Raw genomic sequence first — 14,540 nt, 5'->3', positions numbered from 1 at the left:
GTGGAACGTACTCTTGTTTTTTTGAAAGATGAGACATGACAGTTTAGCGGCCGAACTTGGAACTACAGTGCTATGTTGCCAATATGGACTACCGCGCTGCCAGCTGATGGAAGGTATCAACTGACGTTACGATGGCTGACGTTAAAACATTCATTGACAATTAACGCAAAGGTAAGAAAACACAAAAATCGACAGAGAATCAAAGACGAAACGTACATATCAATGCTAACACTATGTGCACAATAAATGTCGCCAAGAGAGCTATTAAGCACTCGCCATGTGGGAACAGTAAGTTTGGCAACTCAACCGTTGTTACCATAGCAACAGGCCTACCACGCTATGTGTCATTCAGTTGTTTTTCCGATCGCAACGCCCCTATCATGTCCCATCTTAAAAAAAAAAAAACAAGTTAGATTTCGACTCAGTATCAGTCCCCAGCACACATTCTTCTTCGCTCGATTTCCTCACATCACTTTGTTCACTACAGCTGGTGGATGCCATTTTTGATAATTTCATACAACACGAACTGCATATTGCATCATCTATCACTAAATTCGGTATTTTTTCTCGCATCCATTCGATAACTTTTCTATTACCTATCTTTCTCGTATGTCCTTGAAGTCCGAAAGGGTTACAACACCACAAATACCGAAAACGACTTTAGATTTCGGCATTTTCAATCTAATCAGGCACTGTTAAAAATTCACAGCTTTAAACAAATGCTTCCAGACGTATACCGACAGATCCAGCTGCGCGATCAAGGTCAGGGAGAGGACACACGGTTTTGAGATTACAGTATTCGAGTTATGATGTCTCGTGAACGCTGCGACGCCACACATAGCAAGCGATTTTCAATCGTCAGAACAAAAATTAATAATTTTATTAATTACTCATAGGTTTTTTTGAGATTAGGTCATAAAACTTGGGAGATGGATTAAGAGTAAGATTTTTTCAATACAAATGAAATTTGCATGAATTTAAAATGTTGCATTCAATTTTTTTTTTCAATAAGGTGTTTTTATAAGCATCCCTTAATATTATTCGAATTAGTCTTTAAGATATTAAAATATGGTTGTTCAGGTTTACAATGGTGACCTCTTTTGTTTCGATAACACTTCATATAGGGTGTCTAGAATATTTCAAATTATGGATAGCCCGTAACTGCCATCCATTTGTCAGTCATCAGTATGACTAAAACATTAATGATGTGGCGGTCATAGTTGGCAGTTTGATTATATTAAAAGCACAAAAAAATTCATGACATCACTGGCATATTCTTAAAATTTTCTATGGAATGACCCAGCTGCAATAAACTTCTTTCACTCCTGCATACTTTAGGACTTGCAGTGATAACCATTAAGATGGGTCAGATGTTGCGACAGGTTATAGAAAGTGGTAGAGAGAAGAAATTGGAGTAGGTAGTAGATGGTACCACAAGGATCAACAGACCTTGCACCACGTGATTATCATCTCTTCAGCCACATGAAACCTGACTGGGATCACAGTGCTTCAGTAGAGTTAATGGCTAGCATCATATCATAGCTGAGCTTCTTTGAAAAAAAAAATACAAAGCTCGTAGTACTGCAATGTAGTAAGTGTCTCAATTCAGATGTTCACTATTTTAGAAGTAGCTTAGGTTCATACATATTTTCTTATATAATAAAATCTTCTGTTCTCATTGCTTGTTTTCTAACAGTCCATAAGAAATTTATATGTGCTTGTTAAATATATATATATATATATATATATATATATATATATATATATATATATATATATAAAGGGTGCGTCAGAAAGAACGGATGGATTTCAAACTATCAATACGCAACGAGGAGAGAGATATAGAGAGGGGGACCACGACTGTTGGTTCAGCCATAGAATGCAGTTTCAGTTGAGAATATGGTGTTGGTCTGGTGTACAACGTTGTGAAGAGTCTGTGATCGCCACTCAGGACTCATTTCGACATCGGATGTCACGCTAGGATTCCAACTCGGAATACAATTTTGCGGTGGGTGGCTTCATTTCGTATCACAGGTTCAACATTAAAGAAGAAATCACCTGGACGAAATTCTATTGCACTGAGATTGTCCGAGGCTACGGTAAGATCTTGCGCCCTGTGACTTCTTTCTTTGGGACCATTTGAAGGCGTAAGTTTGTAAACATCGATCACATACACTGGACGAACTGAAGACAGCGATTCGTGAAGAAATCGTGGCAATTGCACCAGCTATGACTGTGAAAGTGATGGCGAACATCAGAAAACGCCTCGATGCCTGTATTGAAAGCCAAGGACATCATATGGATAATGTTGTTTTCCATAAATAAACTGCATGTATTGGTGAATATGTTGATAACAATAAATTTTTGATTTCATGAATCTTTACAATTTTCTTGCCATGTGAAATCCATCCGTTCTTTCTGACGCACCCTGTATGTATATATATATATATATATATATACACACACACACACACACACACACACACAATAAATCTACAATCTCGCAAAATCGAGCACATGGCATCTTCTACAGCAGCAAGTACAATTATCCAAAGAAAGACGTGCTGCTCAAAGATATATGGCACTCAAGTGAAACTATCAAGAAATCTGTATGGCGGCCAATTCAAACTGGGGAGATCATTCTGCCGGACCCTAATACTTAAAAAAACACTCTTCTGAAAAATATCTGTGCTGGTAGTTTAAGTAGTAGGTAAGTAGAATGAATACATATTTTATGCTCAACCATGCCGAAATGTAGTAATTACACACCTGGTAGTAGCCCTTTAATGCACCTCATTAAAGTACACCTATTCATTATAATTCAGTTGTTCAGCCAATGAGAAAACACCATTGTACCATTATAAAACCGCAAGTATCGATTATTCTCGGATATGCAATCGAAAGACAATTAGTGAAAAGTCACGGAGGCTGGAAATCCAATACTGTCGCAGAAGGTTATGTTCTGTTACTATAATAATTAGCGTTAATTGTAAATAATATTCAAATAAATTCAATTTGTCATCTCGTTTTTCAATTCTAAATCAATTTCCAGGTTATACCAAGACTAATCTTCATGTTATTCTCTAGATTATATCAAGGTCAATGACATTCGTGCCTCAGAAAAAATCTCACTTGCGCTCGTTTCATAAACAAACATACTCGCGTCTTAATTACTACCTTTATAGGCATAATGTACTATTGTGTGTGTAAATAGAATGAGTATTTTAATGTTTTAAAGTGTGTAAAAACAATGCAAGCCCATGGCAAAATAACAGAAATGTTAGAAGCAGTTTTTTTTTTTTTATTTTGTCGATATGTCCCGGGAAATTGTGAAAACAATCTGGTAACTTTTTTTTTCTTGTAGGAGGGAGGGAACATCCCACGCACTACGACCCGAGATCTATTGTACACCCCCTATATGGGATGAGTTGCGTGCCCACCGATCCTCTATGTGCACCGATCTAACCACTTGACCCCCTTAACGACCGTCCCTACAGCCAACAGAGTCCATATTCCACTCCTGCTTCGGCAAACCCCTCCCCCAAGGCTCCCTTAACGGTCTGAGGCAGAAGTCCTCCCCCATGGAGGTTTGCCCCGAGTTCCATTGCAGAAGCTATCCATCATCACATGAATACAATTCACAGAGGCCGGTCGAGAGAGCCAGCAGCTTCAGAGGGCGCCTGTAGTGATCTGAAAACCAGAAGAAGTAAGGGGATGATGAATGAAAGGATGATAGGGGAGGAAAGGAAGTGGCGAAGATGAGTGGGGTTGCAATCGCCTGATAAAGTTACCTGATATTCATTCATAGGAGTGAGGGAAAAACCCCGAAAAATCTCACCCAGGCAACTCATCCTGACTGGGAATCTAACCCGGGCCCACTGGTTTTGGAGTTAGACTTGCTAACCCCTCAACCACAATAGTGGACATCTGGTAACTTTACTATAGAACACAGACTTCCCACCACCAAGAGTCGGCCCATCCTTTCTTTGGAGAAAAGTACATAAATAAAGGTTAAAGTTAAGTGGCTCATTTTACCATACATTGCTTAGACTCAAGTGCACATAATACTTGAATGCAAATCTTTCACGGATATAGAAATACCAATAGCAGAGCAGGTTAATATGTGAAATTTCTGAAACACTTTTCAGAGAAAAATATAATAGTTTCTACTTATTACTCTGATATAAACACGGACAGAACAGCACAACTTAACACAACAAAATAACAACTCATGAGTATTTTGTATAACAAATCTTTTATTAAACTGTACAATATTATACATAACAGCTTTCCACTTCTTAACACCCATGTGACAGCACATTTCCATCTGCCACATCCTCTGAGGAGCAACTGAATCTGAACCTGCAGCAACCAGCTGTCCTCAAGGAGCAATCTGTACATGATCCATAGTGTCGTAACTAATTCATCTTCAACATATCAATGCAGGATCATTAAATATCAAGATCGCAATCAAATCTGATCACAAGGTTCTCAACGTTCTATAAAGTTCTACCATAAAATTCGAGCTGTCAGGTAGGAGACAAATCTTCTTCTTTTTGCCTAAAAAGCAAAGAAAATTGGTTAACAAATTTGTAACAGTCCTTTTTCAAATACACACAGCATGAGAACACATAAAATCGTATGGGTTGGTAGATACGGAAACAGAAGACTACCAATTTAAGATAAGAACCACTGCCCATCCTGACAATGTTAATTTCAAGAAGTTTGGGTCCACATTACTAAAAAACTGTTAGAGATATCTGAACAAGATTTTCAGGGAATGTTTTTACAAACTTTATTTTTAACAATACCTACTACAAACTGAAGAGTCTTATCAGCTACTGAGATATAATTTTTTTTAAATATAAGAACCGTAAATGTGAGAAAAAATTATTCCGGTGCATTTCTTTTAAAAACTGTTCATCTAAAATAAATGAAAATGTTTGTGTGCATTAACAAGACCCAAGAGACTAAAAATAGGTACGGTTTTTTCTGTCAGATTCTTGGAAATATTTAAAAAGAATATTGATATTAAATTTTAGCCAAAAAAAATTGTGTGATTTTAAAAAATATATATCTCAATATCTGTTAACATTTTTCAATTTGTAGTTCGTATTATACCTGGTAAGGTTTATCTTGTCTCAGTAGCAATAAAACCAAGTCCCTTCAAATGAGGGTGGAGATTATAGGAGGGTTGTAAATTTTCAGGATTCTTTTCAAAACCTTGTTATTGTACAGGCTGCCGGAACTCAGTTTCTTGAAAGACAAGCTCAGTGACGGAACTACACAGTACGAAGAGAGATATTTTGTTATTTTATTCTGCGCTACAGAATGTATCAACTAGTCCCTTTCGCCACTGGATGGATGGACGGTACTGCTCCACTGCCCCATCGCCATAACAACACAGACGAAGTAAGACATATCGTCTTTCTCTCTTTTTTTTTCACAGTGAGACAAGATACATCACACAGCCTTTATTAAAGATAAGAATATAAAAACATTCCCCAAAAATCTTGTTTTTATAATAATGTGCACCCAAACTGAAAATAACATTGTCGAGATAGACAGTACCTTCTCACTTTAAAGAACACCTGCACTGTATCTAAAATATAGGGTGCTTCAGAAATATTTTTACAAACCTTGGGGGCAAGTTCTTCACACCAAAACAGGGAAAAAAGTTCACATAAACTTAAGTCCTTTTTTTTTTTTTTTTTTTTTTTTTTTTTTTTTTTTTTTTTTTAATGAAAGAACATAGTGAAACATCTGTTAGATATTGTTAGCTCGGTAGCAAGTGTTGCAACTTTAATCAATTCAGAAACTCATAACAAAGCTACCCGGGAACTCCACCCGACACCGTCTCAACTTTTCCCTTTATATCCATACAACTCGCATGGGCTGATGAAATGCCAGAGACCCACATCGAGTGCACACAGACTCTGGAATTCCAAGTCACACAGAGTCTGTGTGCACTCGATGTGGGTCTCTGGCATTTCATCAGCCCACGCGTGTTGTGTGGATATAAAGGGAAAAGTTGAGACGGTGTCAGGTGGAGTTCCCGGGTAGCTCAGTTGGTAGAGCACTGGCACATTCAACCAGAGGTCCCGGGATCGATACCCGGCCCCGGAACAATTTTTCCCTTGAAATTATTCAAATCTGCTTTACAGGGAACCTTACCTGAAAGACTAGATTTGCTCATAACAAATGTTCAAAATGGTCTCCTGTTGCTTCCACTTTCATTGTTACGAGTCTCTGAATTGATTAAAGTTGCAACACTTGCTACTAAGCTGACAATATCTAACAGATTTTTCATTATGCTCTTTCATTAACGATTAAAAAACTAAGGGTTTTCGGACATATGTTTATATGAACTTTTTTTCTTGTTTTGTTGTGAGGAACATGCCCCCAAGGTTTGTCAAAGTATTTCTGAAACACCCTGTATAACTAATATTCATTCCAGAAATTCCTTAAGACAATGAATAAAAGTCACCTCTGTGTGAAGTGTAACAGTTTCTTTTGCACTTCTTGAATTTGTGCTTCCAGCTGCTTAGCAACAGGATTGTCACCCTCAGCATCTTTAAGGGCCGCCTCTGCTTTGGCATGCAGAACTTCCAAAGCATTCTGGAAAGCAACTGTAATGCGATGCCATTCCCGCTCCACGTGTTTCTCCTTCTTGTCCGCCCACGCCTTGTACTGGCGAGCTGTCTTTTTTGCTGCTTGGTACTTGGACTGGAGTTCTAGCAACTTCCTCTCCGAGTCTTCAGTTTGTTTCCGTAATGTTTGCAACTCTTCAGCCCAACCTGTAAACATTCCTCCTTTGCAAGCTCAAATCTCATTTATGGTACAATACATACAGTATGCACAATACACATGTCTTTTCTCTCATCAACAATAAGTTTTTTTCCCACATTTCTCAAGTAAGCAGTAATAAGTCAGGAAGTCAAAAGGAAGATAGCAATGACAAAGGAAGCTTTTAGTAGAAAAAGGAGCATCATCTGCGGACCTCTGGAAAAAGAACTAAGAGACTAGTGAAGTGCTTTGTGTGGAGTGTAGCATTGTATTGGGCAAAAATATGAACATTATGACGAAGTGAAGAGAAGCGAGTAGAAGCATTTTAAACGTACAGTGAAACCTCTCCTTACGGACACCTCCAAGATACGGACACTCCTCATATACGGACAGACTTTTATGTCCCAACTGAAATAATATAGAAATAATGATAAATTTAACTCTCGTTTACGGACACTCTCAGACACGGACACGGACAGCTGTTTCACAGTCCTAAAGCTTGCTTTACCTCCTGAATACGGACAGAACTTGGATTTAAAGACCTGATGTGTTGCAAAAATGGAAAATTTAGTACAGAAATTCCTCAACATGAAAAAAAAAAAAACAGTAAGGGTCTAGTAGGCTACCACTAGCCCAGCCGGCTACCCCTTGTTAGCTGAAAGCGGGTGGATAAACAAAGTCATAAAATTTAACCTCTCTTATGGTTTCCAAGGTTTCCGAGATCGTGAAATTGTATTCAACACATGATAGGGTTAGTAGGATTATTCTCTTCACTTCAACCAGTTGTTCTGTTTCGAGAGACATGGCACCTGAACGTAAAGGTTAAGTTGAAAACTGTAAATTACAGTACTGCATAAGTGTAGACCTAGAATAAAACTGTATGGCACAGTACTGTACTTTCCTTTTTCAGTGTTATCTACTGCAGTTCAAAGTTGCAAAGAATTTACTGTAGTATACTGTATTTAGAATTAAACTACAGTAATACATTTCATTTAAAGCATGAAGGAATACATAATGCATATTATAAATTTACTGTTGGATTGGGGAGCCTCCTTCCCAATAAAGGACATTCCCAGATGCAGACAGATTGTTATGTCCCTTCGATATCCGTAAATGAGAGGTTTCACTGTATATATGGAGAAGAATGGAGCATGTGAAATAGGCAGATAGAATAATAAATAAAGAAAATAGAATGATGCTGAAACTGATAAAGAGAAAAAGAAATTGGTTGGGTCACTGGCTGAGAAGAAACTGGCTACTGAACGATGCACAGAAAGGAATGGTGAACGGGAGAAAAAATAGAGGCAGAAGAAGATATCAGGTGATAGACAACATTAAGATATATGGATCATGTGTGGAGAGTAAGAAGACGGCAGAAAAGAGGGAAGATTGGAAATGGTGGGTTTGCAGTGAAGGACCAGTTCTTGGTCAGAAAACTATGAATGAATGAATACTATTACTAGAGAGCAAACATCCAGTCACATGGAATGGAGATTTAAGGGGAGAGGATGGTATTTTTTGGTGAAAAATGAGTAAATTTTCAAAAAATAAAAAATTCTTTAAAATACTCTGTGATATGTGTGGAATGCATAGCATAACATTTTGTGGGTATTTGTGCCCTTATCGGATGTTGAGTCGCCAGTTTTAAACTTCCTGCGTTGTGGACTTTTAAATCACTCGCTCACTTTTATTGTTGTTTCTGGTAAATTAAATTTTCAAAAAAAAAAACTCTTTTTTCTTTAAAATACCCTTTGATATGTGTGGAATGCATTGCATAACATTTTGTGGGTATTTGTGTCCTTATCGGATGTTGAGACGTCATTTTTAAACTTCCTGCGCTATGGATTTTTAAATCACACACCCGCTTTGATCGGTTTCCAGTAACTCATTTTTTTTACTACATTGCCAGACAAAAATGGATATAATCTCTGAACTATTAAAGATACATGCATGAAATTTAGAACACACATTCCTTAGACTATTAGGAAACTTTTCTCTGTAACAGAATTTTGTTAATTGATTTCATTTTAAAACTACGTCCGTTTGTTTGCAAGAAAGGAAATCAGAAAATTGTTATTAAATTTTAATTGTTTACTTTACAAACGTAGGGACTAATATCAAAATTCTGTTACAGACAGTTTGTAGAACATGCCTTTGCAAATACAGTGCAAAAAACTGTTTTAATCTATCTTTAAAAACAGTTTAGATATATCGGTTTTAGTACAATCCTGCAATGGGTATATTTTTTTTCAAATTTGGGCCCCCAAATAATTTTTTTTTTCGAAATATTTTTATTTGGTTGAGTTGCCACAGCTATGAGCTCTCTACATACACAAAATTAATATTTTACACCAAATAGGAAAAAAGTTGTAAAAAATACCATCCTCTCCCCTTAATCTCTACCCATCTTGGCTGGGAAGCACACTACTGGGTGTTCATTTCAAAGTGTGTCATGACGTCACTGTTGTGAGTCAGCGATTTGAAGCGAGTTTCAGCTTTTATGTCAGAAAAGTTGCCTATCAATCAAGGCGTTCAATCTGAACTTGAGAACGTGTACGGTATAACTTGAATGTCGTAGCAACAGATGGCGGTCTGTAAGTCTGTGTGCTACCATAACCTCTTTCGAACTGTGTTTTGCGCGGCAAGTCGTACGCAGGGTATTTGTTATCATCGATTGCGTACGGCAACATTCCACAACACAAATCAAAATGCTCCGTGTCCAAGTTGACCGTCCAAGTTAACAAATACGTAAGTAATCGTCTTAACCCTCTCCCCATATCCCGACAGTAAGAAAAAAAACTCACTTCATTATGTGTTTCCAAACAGTTCACATTCTTGCCACTACTGGCGTTACCATACGTATTGGTAAGTAATCTTCAGAATGAACGCCGTACTTGCTAGGCAACTTCTCTCGCATTTAGGTAATACGCCTCTGCGGAAGTGTAGGAAGATTGAATTCTCTAGGCTCATCGACTAGCCACATGACGACATACAGCGAGCCATGACACACTTTGAACTGAACACGCAGTATATATCCAAAGAATCACGGCAGCAGACACATCCAAATCTCTTGCATGAAATACAACTGCAGAAAATGTATTAATTGCTCATGACAAAGTATCTCTCTGGATGGAGTGAGATGAGAAGAGATATATCCAAATAAATAACAATTAATTAATAATATACAACTTAAACAGACTTTAACATAAAAGAGAGAGCAACAGAATGTGTGAAGTATTTATCTGTGTGTGAGAGAGGAAGACAATGTATGAAAGTGCATGTTTGTACTGCTGCTGTTTGTTGCGAGCACTATACATGATTCAAAATTAAGGTACACTGTTGTTAAGAGCATGGTGAAACATACCGGCAATAGCTTCTGCCATTTTGTCTCGTTCAGATTCAACGTCACTTTGATACGCAGCAAGCTTGGCTTTCCATTCACTGGACTGTGCATTCAACTTTGCCTGCCATTCACTATCGCATAACTTCAGTTTCTTCTCTAGCAATTCCACTTCCCTTGTTCGATTGAGTAACTCTTCAGTCACTTTGCAATTCTCTCGTTCACTTCGCAATTTGTCTCTCTCTTCCAGCATGGCTTGCTTCAACACCTCCACCTACAGCAATACAGTAACGTTAACAGAGTCTTTCATTTCAATCACCAAACTACAGAGCGATCCATATAAGCCTTTACAATTTTAATGACATAACTTCTGAAACAATAATAGCAAACGTGTGCAATCTGTTCTGAATTACAGAGTAAAGGCTGGTTCACAATAAACCGGAAACGAGAGTCAGAACGAAAACGAAAACGGTAAAATTGTTAAAATGTGTACATTTAAATGTGAGCATTCACAATTAACGAAAAGCTTACCGGAGCCCGGGATCGGGAACGGAGAGTTGGCTAAGAGCGTATTTCGAATCTCACCGGTGAGCAATCCGATGGCATCACGGTCTTCCGAATTCCACTGATGACGTCATTGATGCTCCACCAGTGTTGCACCGGTGCCATCAACTTGCAGAGGTGGTGGCAGTCTCCATCAGCCGCCATCAGTGAATCTGATTGGTTCTTGTATAGGGCGGGAATTAGCAGACAAATAACATCGTGCACTGTTGTGTCATGGCGGTGTGTTCTGCTGTATTGTTTGTAATGAGCACAACGTAAAAACAATATGTTAATGGCTTATGAGCGAACATGTCAACAGACCCGTTATTACTACCGGTTCAAGAAATAAATTGTTTATGCTATCTTTTCTTTGAATGAGATGGGAGTACAAAAATTTCGCAAAATTTTGCTAGCGTAGCACAGACAACAACTTGTACAGTCGCCATGACAGCCATCGATCCTTCCAGCAGTTTTGTTCCTTATTTAGCTGCAACGTGACGTCATTGATGCCACCGGACCGGTGAGATTCGGAATACGCTGTATGTTTCAACTTTGGCATTCACGTTTCCGATCATAGATTCATTCTATTGCCATCTAAAAGCTATTTTGTCGTCGTACATTTTGTAGCAAGAAGACCGTGACATAACCTATGCATTATTTTGTTCTGTGCTGTGCGTCATGGAGCAAGTTTTATTTGATGAGATTCTAATATTGAGTGTTGAGGAAAATCCTCACGTTTACGATAAGCGGCGCGCCTCGTATAAAGATGAGAAAATGAAGGAGAATACGTGGCTTTCAATAGCTGCATCTTTGAACACCGATCGGAAGCGAATCATATTTTATTACTGTATTGGTTGTATTACACACTACATATTCATGCTTCAATTCAATAACTACTGTTGTGTTCATTTTTGTTCTATTACAAATGTTTCTTCTGTAATTATTTTACGTTATGGTAGACTTAAAATAGGTTGTGATAATAAAGATGCATGGGCATATTTATAGTACCGTACCTAATGAAATGTTTCAGTTGAAATTTCGAAGTTAGTTAACCTGTGTTTATGTTGGCTGCCTTGTACTCATGAGAGAACGTCATTGGTCAATTATACACAAATAACATCAGAATGCGTAATATCGACTTTACATATCGTTATTGACATGCATATCGATATGCATAGTCGTCTACATTCTCGGTTTAAGACCCATTCACAATGAAAATTAAACATAACCGTAACATAAACACAGAAGTTTGCGCCCAGGCTACCAAATGGGATCATTCACAATGATTCACATAAGCATTGACATAAACATTACCGTAAGACGTTAACATGAAAGTTTGCAAACTCCAAACAGAATATGAGGAAATGGCGTCGTTGTTATGTTTCCATGGTTACCAAGTATCTTTGCTGTTATGTTTATGTTCCCATCGTGAATGATGGTATGACTTCTTGATTTTACTGTAATGTTAAGTTAACGCTTACGTTATGTTTAATTTTCTTTGTGAATGAGCCTTTATTGTGAATCAAAAATTTTCATATTCACATCCTCTGCTTCTCGTTTTCATTCTGGTTCTCGTTCCTGGTTTATTGTGAACCAGCCTTTACTGTGGAAGATTCCTCAGAGCAAATGCTGAAAATAAATGTCTTCCACCTGCTTACATACACAACTGTATTCATCGCACCATATTCAGTGACGTTCTCCTAAGTGTATCCTCGTCAACGTTGCTAATTTCGTTCCTAATAACTTCACAGAGTTCAGCAAGTGACCACAGTTTCAAAAAGGAAATAAAAACGAATGAAATTGTATTCAACTTTTTTGTTTGAAATATTCCAAAGAATAATAGACACAACAGCTCATGAAGGATCATGACCGGCCAGCCAGCTGTTGGCCTCACGTCCACATGCCCAAGCAGAGGTGAACGATCATCCAACCAGAATAGAGGTATCATCTGGTTAGCACGATGATCCCCTCAGCTGTTATAGCTAGCTTTCGTAACTGGATTCCGCTACCTATCGTAGCTCCCCAAGTGCATCATGACGCTGGGTGGGCACCGATCCTGTACACTAGCCGAAATTTCATGAAAAAAATATCCCAAAGAATAACCCCCTGAAATTAATGACATTACTTACAGTTCGCTCTGTATACAGGTTCAGAGTAATATAGCTACAGTCCCAACGCTGTTATTTCCGGCATGACTCCGCCTCTTTGCTTACGTCTTAGAAAGTGAAGGCTCTATAAAGTCGAGGTAGGTAGTATCGTTCGCCATTTTTGTTCTTACGTTGCCGAGCTACCATATGAGGAATCTATTTGCCACACTGTTAAACATTATCATGTCGTAGCTCCTATGATAATAAATCAAACGCAATGTAATTCAGCAAATAATTGAGCGGCAAATAACGTCGTGTGCTTTCTGCGAACGCCAACGAAAGAGCTAAAATGGCGGGCGATTTTATTAAGTATTTATCGAGCCTTAAGAAATGAATCAGCGAATCACAAGACGCACACGTTTAAATGTAGCTGACCTGCAACGTGATTGGCTGCTGGAAATTAGAGCGACGGGACTATAGATCCAAATGGTCACCTACTATGCTAGACCCATTATGTCTGCTAATCTAAATAACTGGGCTTAGAATTGAGAATAATTCCTCAAAGAGGAAAGTTTAGTCAAAGTCTTTCCATGAAACAGTCCATTCACCTCCTGCGTCTTGCTGTCAATGAGTCCACGGAATGTTGCCAGATTTCGCGAATACTCCTCCTCGGCTTGTTCCAGTTGCTGCCTGTGTCTAGCTTCACATGCAGAAAGTTCATCTGCTAGACACTTCACGCTCTCCTGCTTCACCTGTTTCCAAATCAATATTCATATGTCATAAATGATATAGAACATTACTCAATACAGAAAACTGGTAACCACTAACTCTGAAGTAGTGCAATAAACGAGTTAATTAAACTCTTTTAATCTTCCTCTACTCCGAAAAAAATAAACCATTTACAATAGGGTCACTCCACAGTAACTCACGTTACATTCAGACACATTTATAAACTTATTAGATATACTATAGTCGCGACGCTGTTATTCCCGGTGTGACTCCTCCTCTTTGCTTACATCTTAGGAAGTGAAGGCTCTATAAAGTCTAGGTAGGTAGTATTGTTCGCCTTTTTTGTTTTTTCGTTGCCAAGCTACCAGACAAAGAATCTATTTGCCACACCGTTAAACATTATCATGTCGTAGCTCCTACCACAAGACATCTTTATATTCTTCATCTTATACAGTTTCAGTTGTTAGAAATTGGAACTCACTACCAAGTGATGTAAGAGGTTGTTGGACAATAACTTCATTTAGGTCAAAATTACATAAATTCTTACTTAACAAATTAATTGCTGATTAATATTTATTACATATTATAATGAAACTAATATCTGTCCATTCCTATTATTATCATTAATTTCTCTAAATAGATTTACAAAACCTCTAATGGCAATTACATTAATATTCTCTTTATAGAAATATATATATATATATATATATATATATATATATATATATATATATTTTTTTTTTTTTTTTTTCTCCCTGTAACATAGTTCTAGTAAGCTTATATTAAATTAATTTTCATCACTTTACTAGCTATCTCAAATCTCAAATTAATTATAATTGACTGAATTAAATTAGCTCATAAATTAAGTTACTACATTACCTTATAGGTTTATCTAAATTTAAATAAATATGTAGTCTACTAGTCGTTAACTTAACTGAAGAATATTGCTGGAGAACCTTTTAAGTGTAATGTAAATATTCGTAATTTAAATATGTATTGTATTGATTAAGGCTGGTTGAGTGGAAGAGAAGGCCTTATGGCCGTAACTCTGCCAG

The 14,540-nt window shown here is 37.6% G+C and overlaps 1 protein-coding gene across 3 annotated transcripts in view; it reads right to left on the bottom strand.

Moving 5' to 3' along the window:
- Window positions 1-4,243: 4,243 nt before the first annotated feature.
- LOC138697553 (centrosomal protein of 152 kDa-like) overlaps window positions 4,244-14,540 on the bottom strand; it is a 52,764-nt gene continuing 42,467 nt past the window's right edge. For all 3 annotated transcript variants that reach the window (XM_069822888.1, XM_069822889.1, XM_069822890.1), the window contains exons 16-19: window positions 13,365-13,508; window positions 10,151-10,400; window positions 6,488-6,797; window positions 4,244-4,560 (exon numbers count right to left, since the gene is read on the bottom strand). In XM_069822888.1, coding sequence (XP_069678989.1) covers window positions 4,530-4,560; window positions 6,488-6,797; window positions 10,151-10,400; window positions 13,365-13,508 — 735 coding nt within the window. In that variant the 3' untranslated portion in view covers window positions 4,244-4,529. The remainder of the gene's footprint in view (window positions 4,561-6,487; window positions 6,798-10,150; window positions 10,401-13,364; window positions 13,509-14,540) is intronic.

Source organism: Periplaneta americana, chromosome 4 (assembly GCF_040183065.1).
Source record: "Periplaneta americana isolate PAMFEO1 chromosome 4, P.americana_PAMFEO1_priV1, whole genome shotgun sequence".
NCBI classification, from domain to species: Eukaryota; Metazoa; Arthropoda; class Insecta; order Blattodea; family Blattidae; genus Periplaneta; species Periplaneta americana.
Note: the sequence above shows the minus strand (reverse complement) of the source record. Positions and strands in the feature narration are given on the sequence as shown.